This window comes from Rhinichthys klamathensis, unplaced genomic scaffold (genome assembly GCF_029890125.1).
Source record: "Rhinichthys klamathensis goyatoka isolate OS25496 unplaced genomic scaffold, OSU_Roscu_1.1 h1tg000609l_1, whole genome shotgun sequence".
NCBI lineage: Eukaryota > Metazoa > Chordata > Actinopteri > Cypriniformes > Leuciscidae > Rhinichthys > Rhinichthys klamathensis.
In genome coordinates, this window is record NW_026607062.1 from 67,429 (window position 1) to 80,778 (window position 13,350).

Genomic DNA, 13,350 nt, shown 5'->3' on the forward strand with positions numbered 1-13,350 from the left:
ATTAATGCACACACACAAAACCAGCCTCAGTCCTCATTCACTTTAATTGATGGAAAAAACAATGTCATCATTCTGCTGAATCTCTCCTTTTGTATCCCACAAAAGAAAAAGTCATACGGTTTGAAAAGACATGAGAGCGGGTAAATAATGACAGAACTTTCATTTTTGGACAAACTGTTCCTTTAATGTAATAAGATAAAATGCCATTCTGTTTTGATACTTCATACCAGCATATTCAGATTAAAAGCATGATGATTGAATTATTGAATACAGTTGCAATGCTCATTAAACAGCAAAGGTGACAATTTTTTACAAAATGTAAACACTGTACTCATGACTGAGTAGCTGAGAGTTTGTTGTACCAAGACTATTTCCATATATTTGACAGTTATTTGTTTTATCTGTCAAATAGCACTCATTAATTAGAGATGACAGAAATAAAAGTCAAATGATGGACTGCCCATAGTGAATATAGATAATACACCAACCCAAAAATAAAAACACACCTTCATCCAAGTCTTTATTTCTGTCCAGAACCTACTGCCACATGCACTCTGGGAAACGTTTGCCAAAGCCCAAAATAAGCTGGTGTGTGCAATAAAATATCAATCAATGACTGGTGCATGAAAAACACCTTGCCTAGTCAGTCTCTACCGTTTTCCCTGGCTAAAACCCACAACCCCATGCTGAAGCTGTAGTATGTCAGGCCCTCGGAGTGTTTCCCCACCTGTAGATGCTTACAGACCAGCAAAGGACATTTGGCTACAGCATTTACAGAAGATGCCTCTGCGTTAGGTCAAGCTAGCTCAAATCCCCAAACATTTTACAATAAAAAAAGAGGAAAGTGTCTATGACTGGTCCATCGCATTTGCCGTAGCTCCCGTCTGAAGTGGAACAGGTAACAGGTGGAAATGTTGAATCGCTTGGGCGACCTTCTCTGGACAGATGTTGTAAACTGGATGAGTTGGTGCCTGAAAAGAAGAAATATGAGAACATTTAGTTATATTAAAGGGATAGTTCACCCCAAAATGAAAATTCTGGCAGTAATTACTCACCCACATGTTCCAACCACGTAAGACTTTCGTTCATCTTCGGAACACAAATTAAGATATTTTTGATTAAATCTGAGAGCTGGATCACTCCTCCATAGGCTTCTTAAGGGATCGAAACTGGCCGGCCCAGAAAAGTTATGAAAGACATCGTTCAAATAGTCCAATTGACTACAGTGGCTCAATCTTAAAGGGGTCATATAATGGTACATGCACTTTTACAAGTTGATTGTACTGAAATGTGTGTTGGCAGTGTCTGTACACAACCATCATAAAATGATAAAAATCGATCCAGTGTTTTTGTTTTAATCTCCTTATATGTTTTCCCCTGCCTCAAATCAAGCCGTTCGACCGTGTGACGTCACACGGTCGGACGCCCCTCCCGCGATTGTTGATTGACAGCCGCGTTTCAACACAGACCCGCCCTCGCTCGTGAGCCAGCTGTCAATCATAGTCTGCGCGGACCGGCGCGGTCATTGTTGATACGCTGCTGGAGCACTGTCTATGAGCAGAATGGCGTCTAAGCGATTGTGGTGTTCTGTTCTTGGGTGTAATAACGAACACAGCAGTCATTTTAATGTTCCTAAATCCGAACCGCTGAAGACGCAGTGGCTGAGTTTGTTTTCGAAGGGAATATTCCCCACGAGCAACGTCAATGCTTTCATGTTTGCGCGAATCATTTCACACCAGACTGCTTTATAAACGAGGGTCAGTATAAAGCTGGATTTGCTAAGAAGCTGCTCATGAAAAAAGGATCGGTACCAGATATTCGTGTTCCTGCTGAACCTCTAGAACAACTGAAGTGAGTGTAACGTTTTATTAAACTTTATATTAATATTTATATTAATCTTTGCAAATCGCTAGCTGCACGCTTCACAATGAATGCGTCTAAGGTTTACACTTAGGGTACATTACGGCATGTTTTCTATGTATGATGTTCTCAATATAATTCATAATCCCACGTTTATACTGAACAACGCATTATGGTTATTGTGTTATTGAGTTACAAATGGTGTACGCATAGAACAGAGAGGCGGGGTGAGCAAAGCTCATTATCATTTAAAGTCATTTGCACTGAAACGGCGTGCTGAAAACAGAGCTGTTTTTGACCAGGTAAAATAAGTGTTTTCTTACAATACTAATGAGAATTTTTAATTAAAGTATATTACAAACTTTTAATTTAGACCCTAAAGAATCATACTAGCTTGTACAAAAATGGGATTATATGACCCGTTTAAGTTTATCAAGCGACGATAATACTTTTTGTGCGCAAAAAAACAAACAAAAATAACGACTTTATTCAACTATTCATTTCCTTCCCTGTTGGCCTTGAGTTCACATAGTGAAACTGCGCAAAGTTTGTTTTTTTGCGCACAAAAAGTATTCTCGTCGCTTGATAAACTTAAAGATAGAGCCACTGTAGTCACTCGGACAATTTGAACGATGTCTTTCATAACCTTTCTGGGCCATCAAGTTTCAATCCCTTAAGAAGCCTATGGAGGAGTGATCCAGCTCTCAGATTTAATCAAAAATATCTTAATTTGTGTTCCGAAGATGAACGAAAGTCTTACAGGTTTGGAACAACATGAGGGTGAGTAATTACTGACAGAATTTTCATTTTGGGGTGAACTATCCCTTTAATGCATTATTCTCAATGTGGCTGGGCTCAACTGAATTTTTAGTATCTCTTACCAGCCTGTTCTCGTCTCGACCGAGGATCAGCTCATTATGGAGGTCTTTGTTTCCGAAATGCTGTGCAATTGAGAGTCCACTCAGACAGTAGCATGTGTGGTAGAAATCTCTAGACCTGTGGGGAATCAATGATCAACTACAATGAAAGTCTGGTTTGGTCTGTATAGTTAGTAAAAGGACAAAATTATATAGTTGTATTTTTCACATTTTAATTTAACTTTGATTCTTACAGTTAAACAAGATAGATGTAATGGCCTGTAACAGGCCAACGGATTTTTATGACCTTTCCAGCTAGACGTTTTTCTCTTTGTTAGTTACTAGAAAAGAATCTGTACAAAATCAGATTCGCTAACTAATCATTCTGACTAGTTTGTGAACCGCTTCATTGAAAAGAATCCATTCAAAAGAACGATTCACTCAAACTGCAAAGTTTTGCTCCACACTAACTCTAGACAAGAACATTATCTAACTATATTAAATTTACATTTTATGAATTCTTCAAGTTGTGGCAAGCTCTTAACATATTGTATTGGTAGAAATTGTAATTAAAAAATATTTTTTAAAATCCTTATCCAGTAAATCACAACCAACTGTAAAAGTTATGAGGCATTCAAATATTTTTGGGGACAATGGGGGGCCTTGGAACCAAAAAGTTTGAGAATCACTGTTTTATTTGACACATTACTGGTGATATTATTACAAGCAGATAGACTATTTTATATTTGTGTGTGTGTGTGTAAGAGCTGTACTCACTTGCCCGGTTTGTCCAGAAGGCCTCCACCAGGATTCTGGCAGCAGAGGAGGATGTATTCCTGCAGGGCCTTTCTCTCAAACATCCAGCTACTCAAACTCAGCGTTGAGTCTCCTATATACACAGTAATATTGTCTTCATAGGTTAAATTACTATACATGACATTAGACCCCAAAATATCCATGTTGAGTTTATATTACAAAATTCATGGGGGGGAAAAAACACCCCCATGTATTTTTTTCTATACACCCCCATGTATAGAAAAAAAAAAAGAACCTTGTAGTATTTTCAATCGCTTGATTATCTCTATATGTTGTCACCTTCTTTAAAAAGAGCCCTGTGGAGTAACGGTAATAGTCCTGCTTGCCAGAAGGAGTAACACCCATCCACCAGCTTGTTACAGCGGCCTTGAAATCCACCTTCAAAACGCATTTGTCTACTGGTTACCCAGCGCTAATGAAGGAAAAAGAGAGAAAAGCCTCCAATTTACAGGTTTACAAGAATCAGCATAGGAATATCATTAGTGCTGCTGCCTTATCGTTCAGAGAAATCTATCTGTCTGTGCCCTGGGACTGTAAAACACCCTAATTTTAATGTCTGCCAAAGACCACGAATATCTGCTGATCTAAGCATCTACAACATTGCGGCACACTGATGTTAATATTTCCAAGCATGTTTAGTGTCCCTGAGGAACCAGTAATGAGATGCTTCTCCTCCAACGTTCACGATACACACAACTGACCTTTAACGCATCTCATAAACCTCCGTTTATTCACTCTAATGGACAGGAAGAGCCAGGTTAAATGAAAGGTGGAAGTGTAGACAAAGCAAAACGAGGCAAGACAAAGGACTTACTAACAAGGCTTTGAGATCCAGCATGTGTTCTTTGCCCAGTATGACTAGGGCAGCAGTACCACAGAAGGTGTAGCCACCATGTGCCTCAAGTCCTGGCACTCCACCTAAACCGCCCTCCCAGTTCTGACAGCTGCAGTTTTAAAGGAAAGCACAACATCTTCGTATTTATGGGATTCATTCTCAGAAATATATTGTGCTGAGATTTAACTCTTTTCGGGACAGAGAGGTAAATGTTTTAAATGTTTATTTTTGCCTAAACTGAGACACATGGCAGAGGAATGGCGAAAAAAATGGTCTGGAGATGCATTTTTAAAAAGTTGAACTTCTTTATACTTGCGAATGACACGCTGTTGCAATAGACGTAAAAGTCACAAGCACAATGGTCCGTCTAGACTCTAGAGAATGTTTACATAGAAAAGCAATGGAAAAGTAGATCAGTAGAATGTAAAAACATGTTCTGTGTGAACAGCTTTTTAGAGTGCAATAAATAAATGAATATAATTTGTTCATGTTTCTTTTTGCATGCTCCGATTCATAACTATTACATTTTAACTGCTATATATATATATATAGCAGTTAAAAATTCAAAGTTATGAATCGGAGCATGCAAAAAGAAACATGAACAAATTATATTTATTGAATTTGTTTTTCTGTTCAACCCTGTTCTGTGGGTTGACATCAAATTTAAGGGACAAATTGTATATTTGTTTAAATCACATAGCTAAAAACCAGAGATTGATGTTTGTTTTTTATTCTTTATCAGTATTTGATTGTTTATACTTATATTGGCCTTGTCAAAGCCCATAGTTCAACTCTGTTATGGGGAAAAAATAATAAATACATTTCTATAGTACTGACATTGCATAAATCTTCAACCTTGCAACATTCAACTCCAACCATTGTTGTTATAGCTAACTAAAACAAAAAGTATGAAATACTGTTATATCATTTTTATTAAATGAAATAAAGCTGATATAAATATTAGATGAAAAAAGTAAACAACTTGACAACTAACTGAAAAAAATAAGTTTAAGTACTAAAATGAAAATCAAAAATTAAATCAAATCTAAACAGAAATATAAAAAACCCTAATACAAGTAACAAAACAAAATGTACAATATAAAAATAAAAGCTAATTCAAAGCATTAATAAATCCTATAATAGTATATAAATAATACTAAAATAACACTGACCCTAACATAATCTGAATGAAAGTGAATGTGGAAGGAATTACCTGAGTATCCAAGTGTGTGTCTCATTAAACAGGGTGGGAGTGATGATATTAGTGAGTGAAGCCACAGAAGCTGCACAATATGCACTCCTATCAGATCAGACACACAACAGGTAGACACTGATCATAACTATGCATGTCAATAACTACAAGTACCATAATTAGAATAAGACTGAAAGTCTGTAGGATCAGCGCTGACCTTTGTTGAACATAAATAATTTTTATAGCACTAATCTGTCTGTTGGCAACAGTAAAAGGTCACTCCTAAAGAATGCCTCAGTATAGTAACATCACGACAGGGAGAATAAAAAGATTGTAAAGATGCTTCAGGGTATGTTGAAAGCACGGTGACAGAACTCACCTGACGTCCACCTCCCCGCCCACATGCATCACAAAGGAGCCATCTGGCTGCTTCACCGAGTACAGGAAGTCCAGGAGCTTCTCTCTGATGGGGGAGGGGGCAGACAGAATGTGCTACTATGGCAATATGATCCACACAACATCTGAAGGTAAACAGGCGATAATATAAAGCAAACGTGAAACCTGTTGATGACTTTGTAAGCCTCCTCTGTACCCAGAATGCAAAGGGCGTTGACAGCCGCATAGGTGGGTGCCAGGTGAGAGTGCTGACCCGGACCTCCACCGAAGCCACCTGTCGGGCTCTGACATCTGGCCAGAAACTGGCACACACTAACAGACAACATTCATGGTTGTGATATATTTACATCAACGGGTATGTAAATGAATGAGAAGAACTAAAAATGTACACAAAAAGCCAGAAATTCACTAGAGAAATCACTTTCATTTATTTTCATGTTATGAACAACAGCCGATAAATGACAGATATTAAAGGTCCCCTGACATGGGGTTATTTTATTATTTTATAATGTTTCCTGGGTTGCCCTTATAATGTTAGTATGTTTTTTAGATCAAAAATAGTCATAATTTAGAAATAAAAGGCATTTTTCCTAGCCTGATTTTAGCCTCTGATTTGAACGTTCTGTTTGAAGGGGCGTGTCTGCTGTGGGATTCAGTGTAACCAGCCACTGCTCTGATTGGCTAACAAGCTTGCATATGAAATAGCTACATATTACATGTGAAACTATCTCGAATACTTTTACTACAGCTATTATACGTTTTTACTATTACAGCTATCGAGATTAACGAATCGTGAGAAGTTTTTAGATCTATTCCCATCACATAAAATGTTGCCGTGATGAGCATTGAGCAGATGACAGTCTGTTGATCGCGAGAATGAAGATCTTATCATTCCAACGCAGTTTCTGCACTCTCTCTAATGCTTTCACCAATGCAAACACGATGATACAGTAAGAGCTTCATTGTGCAGTGTAAGGTACGTCATTGATTTCATAACGTGTTGTCCAGATAAACTCGCGCTGTGTGGAAAGATTGTTCTTTGATCGCTTTCTGTATAATTTGTTCACAGATTAAATAAGATTATTTTCATCCTACTAAAAGAAACGATGTGAAGTTGATATTAAGCTTGACTTACTGATGCATAAACCGTATTGAACGATTTTGAGAGAAAGATTACCTGTCTGAACTTGAACAATTAGGCTACACATCAGAAATTGTTGCTTGGTAACGTTAGCTCGATGATTTATTTTCAGACGTTCATCGAGGCCAGCTCTGTATTGGCCCAAGTTGAGGAAACAGTCGTCGGTGAAATGTTTGGACCATACAAAACTTTGGGAAGTTGTGTCGGCGCATTTCTAGAGAAAATAAAATTAACCCATTGTTTCTTCAGAGGCTCGGATGAAGGAACTAAAAAATACTTTTGTGTTCATTTGTAGATCAGAACACTGATCAACTGCCACGCTTCGCTCTTTTGCAAGCCATGATATCTCTCGAGGAAAAACTCAAATCGCGCTCGCGCGTTCGTACTTCCTAGCTCATTTTCTCATGAGCGAGCCAAATTCTCTGGGCAGAGAAAGGGGAGGTTACCTTTCCTCCTTATGACGTCATAATTCAAGATCAGCGCGTCTGAGCTGCAGAGAAGTAGCCAAAGCTCGCTTTACACCGATTGAAATTTCTAGCCACTGGGGGACCAAATACAGGCTAGGGGAACTCATATTAATGTTAAAAAACCTCAGAAAGTGAAAATTTCATGTCAGGGGACCTTTAAAAGTCTATTTAGTATAAATTGAAAATAAAACCTAAAATCAATCATTTGAAATGCTACAAGTAAATGTAGATACAACAACATTATAATGTACAGTAGGAGAAATGAATATTAATTAGAAATATTACATTTAACAGCGTCATTCATTAAAAGAAAAGTGTTTTTAAAGATGATGGTGAAGGGTAATCTAAATGCAAAAACAGGGGAAATGAAAAAGCATGGATTAGCAAACATTAAGGAATATAGAAACAATCACAACAAAATATAATACACTACTACGTATGAATTCACAAGTCTATTTCAAAGTAATATCCACCTAAGATATAAAGGTTTTAACCCCAGCAGCTACAAAGCAATCGAAGCGTAGTTTGCATTGAGAAAGAAAGCATCTGTGTCACAGCTTGATGTAACTTTGACATTATCTGTAGGATAGTAACTGGGTAAGGGGACCTAAACACCTGCCTCCATGCCACGTGTACACTGATAATGATGTGCAGAGAAGGGCTGGTACTCACTCTGAGGCAACAGCTGCCGGCACAGGCTCCTCTAGCAGCTCCAGACTATGCAGGATCCAATAGCAGAGCCAAGGCCGGCTGGCATCCAAACACTGAAGCCAGACAACATGCAGATTCAGCAGCCATTACCAGCACTCTTACACACAGAGCTGCTCAGGAACATGGTGTTCCCATACAAATACACAAAAACTAGAAGCATGGTGTTCTCTCTCTCTCTCTCTCTCTCTCTCTCTCCCACCCACTCACATACACAAGTAATGCATCACATGGTCTTAAAAGTGCAAGGCTGTAGATGCGTAATGGCCTTGTGTAAAACCCATTTTGTGTGTTTGTGTTAACAACAAAACTAAAGCCGTTAAAAGGGTAGTTCAACCAAAAATAAAAATTATGTCATCAATTACACGCCCTTGTGTCATTTTAAACCTGTATGACTTACTTTTTAAAGTAAACCCCAAAATGAGCTATTTAGCAGAATATCTAAGCTGCTCAATGAAAATATTGTCATGAAAATATTATTTGGATTGTTTTCTTTAAAGCTTAAGTTTTGGGTACCATAACTGTCAATAAAATAAACAAATAAGTTGTGGTTATTCTCATGATTATCAACCAGTGTTCATAAAGCAGAATGAAACTATAATAATGTCAATATCTGTAAATGTTAAATTATGTATTTTATAAAACAGCGAGAGCGGATATTTTGTTTTTTTATTTAAAAGCATTGATATTTTTACGGATCTACGCACCGAAAAAAAACCCGGTTGAGTGCAGTGATTCTATTTTTTTTTATTATCATAAGTTTTCCTCTTGCTCCCCCCTTGGTTTGAAAACATTATGCTAGATAATTTTTTTTTTTTTTTTCATACAGGCCAGAAACAACATGAGGGTGAGTAAATAAAGACAGAATTTTCTTTTTTGGGTGAACTATCCCTTTAAGTTTTTTCTTTTCTTTAAAAGACATTGTTTACCTCATATGTGTCAGATAGATGGCGTAAACCTTTCTTCAGATAATGATAGTGTTGTTCCCTCAGTAAAGCGGGCCTGAAAAAAAAAAAAACAGTGTAGAGTCATCTATTTAACCATCTTATTAGAATCTAGCTATTGCAAATTATGTTATAAATCATTTTTGCATTAAATGATCTCCTTATTCACAACGTGGCAAAAGATCATTTTCAACTTTTCAAAGATTTATAGTAGCTCACTAAAAGACAACAACTTATTTGTACAGAGCAAGTTCACACTGAGCTGACATCCTCCAATTATCCCCATCAAAGGAAGCGTCAGTGTTAAAATGATAGAGTCAGTGAGTCAGAACACAGCACGCTTGACTTCAGTGCTGGCCGCAGAGGTGCCGGGGCATGTCTAATTTGAGGGTACCTCAGCTCAGAGAACAGGGGCCGTATTCACAAAGAATTTTATCTTACCACTAGGAGTACTCCTAAATCGCACTAAAATATTTTAACTAGGAGTTTTCTCTTAAAAGTTATTCACAACGCCTTTCAGACCTACTCTTAGTAAGGAAAAATGACAACTCCTAAACTAAGAGTGAGTCTTCGTTGCTATGGATGATGTCAATTCTCATGCACGAGCTTCCTCGCAATGATCACGGTGATTGGTTGTTAGATGACAGGGCCATCATGCGGAGCATAACACAGACGCAACAAATCATGGAATCACGACATCTAAATATATCTGTGTCCTACACAAAATAATAATAGTAATGTCATCGAAATGCATATATAATGTTTGTGCCGGCCCCAGTGAAGTATAATTCTAAAAAGGCAGAGAGAGAGAGAGAAGTCGTGAATTAAAAAATTAAATTAAATCAAGGTAGCCTAATACCCTAATGAAAACCGCCACTTGCCTAATAATGAAAAAACGACACTTGCATTAACACTTGCTTGGTTAATTGACATCCTATTAGCCTAAATAGACTACTTAAAGCAAGGAAATGTTGCTCCTATTGAAGTAATGTAATAGTTGAATGACGGTGGATTATGAACTCGCCAAAACGGAAAAAAAAGCCCAACTGGACGCATGATCAGTAACTGCTGCTGGCCCAGTTGGTGCTGAAAAAAAAACATAATAAAAGGGAAATTCGGCACTGGGATATCAAGCAAAACTAAGCGTGAGACATGGGAGAGGATTTGTTTGCAGATCAATACAGCATTCCCGCTTGTGTCGCGGACCCCGGACGACTGCGCTACAATCATTTGTGATTAGGTCTTAGTGAGTTAGGAGTCCTCTCGACTTCTTTTAAGCTGTCCCAGACTTAGGTCCTACTTTTAGGGCTAAAATGCTTCGTGAATTACTCTTAGTGAAAAAAATTAGGAGTCCTAAAGTTAGGAGTGACACGCCCATTATTTTTAGGAGTTGCTCCTAAATTCGCCAGTTAGGAGCTACTTTTAGCCTTAAAATTCTTTGTGAATACGGGCCCAGATCCTTAACCCTTGTTCTGAGCCAAAGAAAGCATTGCATTCATTACATTGTGACAAGCTGATTAGAGCAACTTATGGCCTTCTACAGGCAAGTTTCATGAGAAGTCCTGAAGTTGAAAAATTTGTTGCGTTTCCCTCACGGGATAATTAATTTGTCCTTTCATGCATGAAATTAACTATAATTTAATTGACAGTCTGTGGATGTAAACTATTTAAAACAACTCTTTATTTTTTCAGTTTTTTCTTCAGTCACATGATTTTTCAGAAATCATTCTAATAAGCTGATTTGGTGCTCAAGAAACAGCTTATATTATTATTATCAGTGCTGCTTAATATTTAGAAGAAAACGTGTATTTTTTTAGGATTACTTGATAGTAAGTTCAAAAGAACAGCATTTACTTTGTTTACATTGTGAATGTCTTTACTGTGAATTATGATCAATTTAATGCATCCTGATATAAGTATTTCTTTATTTAATCCTACGGACCTTGAAGTTTTAAACAGTAGTGCATATAATTATTACTTAATTATTTATGTAAAAAACGATCTACCATTTACTGCACCACAATAACCTCATATCATCATATTGATGATATTACACACAATAAATGGTAAGCATGGCATCATCTGAACATGTATCTATTCCACGAATGAATGTTTGTAGCACCTACGAGTGTGTTTTCCCACAGTTTTCTTATTAGAGAGTAAAATTAAAAAGTTGTAAATATGACAACACAGCAAAATGTACCATCTGGATATGTGCAAGAACAGCTGATGTGCTACAACAGCATCTCTTCTAAATGTTTAGGTTACACAACCTTTGTCTTGCAGTCTGATTACATCAGTTTTAATCACATCTGGGTGTCTTATTTCATCTGCAAGTGCACTCAGTATAGAGGAAATAGGTTCTGAAATACACAGACGTCATGCTGTGGTGGAAGAAGGTGAAAATTAGCTGTACGCGAGGCAAATTTCACTAGTATATAGACTTTAGGTTTTCCTGCATATGATGTGATGCTGCTGCAAAGTAATACAAATAGGTGGAAAAAAGAATGCTACAAAACATACACAGCAGACACACGCAGAGGACAATCTGATGTTGGTTTTGCTGCCAAAGACATCGTCACACACAAAATATGTACTTGTACAGAATAACAGAAAATGATTGCTGTCCAAAAGCAGCACATTGAAACTCAATATTGTGGAGAGATCCTTTGTATTAATGGCCAGAAAAGGCTGAACTTTACTTACTGCGGTGAGGTGTGAATTTGTTGGTAAACACTGTATACCTCTTGAATACTGCATTCAACTTTTCTCTGGATTCAATGATAAAACAGGAAACAAAAATGTGGAGGTGAAACAACCAAACAGAAAATGTGACAACAACAGCAAGCCAAATGACATGCTAACAGAAGGATCATTGTGGTTGATGCTGACTGTGCGCTTATGAGTGGCTGACATCACATCCTGTTCAGCGTGTCATACAAAGACACAAAAATGGTCAACTGGCTTAATTTATTTTGAAAATCATAGTATGACTTAGTAGTGCGTACTGGAATTTCTACCAGTGCTTGAAAATTCTGAGGTAAAATAATAATAAAAAATAATAAAAATGATGTAATCATATAATTTTATTATGTAAGTAATAAAAAAGTTAAATATAATTTGAATACATGCATTATTTCAAAAGTCTTTGAAGCAAATTTTCCTTGTATTAGTGCTAAGATTTCTAAATATACATGTAAATATCATCTTTCACTTTATAACTTTTCATAGTTAACTGTCAACCACCCATATAATAATAATGCAGATCATACATTACAGTACAACATAACATAAACCAGTGAAGTATCAGCACATTCTCATTGTGGTAAAATATTCCACATTGTTCCTGGCAGGGTAATGTTCAAAAACGTTTATAATGGGATAGATCACTCAAACATGAAAAGTCTGTCATTATTTACACACTCTCATGTTGTATTTCCTACAATGATGACAAAATATCAGTTTTTGGTGAGCTATTCTTTTAAATGAATACTATTTACAGCATTGTAACAGAACTAGAGGAACACGTACTGGGTGACGCCGTGTTAATAGTATAATTATATTCTGCACGTGCAGAACACACCGCAGGATTTTCGGTATGCACTACTGTATCCTTTAGCACAATGTGAAGCACAGAAGCAGAGTAAATAGACAGTTAGCTCTGTGCTAGTACCAATTAGCTAACTAATACTAAGAGTTAAGCTCACCTGTTCTTTCGAAGTCACCGTTTGCACGCCGTCATCGTTGAAAAGCTCAGAGATGTGTGATTCATGAAAGCATCGCAGAGGTAGAGACGCCTCTTCCATGATGAGGTTTGAAAACACATGCACTGGAATAGACAGGGAACAGTTTTCCAGCAGAGCAAGTGTCTATGGTCAAGACAGCGTGGGCGGGGTTTCCTCAATGGAGGCAAGTGACTTAGGTACGGGAAGCATGAAGGCACATTTGAGAAGTGGTATTGATGCAAAGATTTGCGAGACGGTTCTCTCAAACAGTTCATTTCAAAGAAACGGTTCATAAAAGATCCAGTGATTCTTTTACGTCATGACGTAATACGCATCACGCCATACTAACATATTTGCGTGACATCAATTTATTCTTATTTTTATTTATCATTAATTGGCTATAATTGTT

General features: G+C 37.2%; 1 protein-coding gene across 1 annotated transcript; it reads right to left on the minus strand.

Moving 5' to 3' along the window:
* Positions 1-495: 495 nt before the first annotated feature.
* fntb (farnesyltransferase, CAAX box, beta) lies at positions 496-13,103 on the minus strand. The gene is made up of 12 exons (XM_056240731.1): positions 12,924-13,103; positions 11,923-11,987; positions 9,202-9,274; positions 8,237-8,328; positions 6,122-6,268; positions 5,940-6,023; positions 5,582-5,668; positions 4,348-4,477; positions 3,813-3,945; positions 3,495-3,606; positions 2,742-2,856; positions 496-971 (listed from the first exon to the last, which is right to left on the minus strand). The coding sequence occupies exons 1-12, from the start codon at positions 13,020-13,022 to the stop codon at positions 849-851; spliced, it is 1,260 nt and encodes a 419-aa protein (XP_056096706.1). The 5' UTR covers positions 13,023-13,103; the 3' UTR covers positions 496-848.
* Between the last annotated feature and the right edge of the window lie 247 nt (positions 13,104-13,350).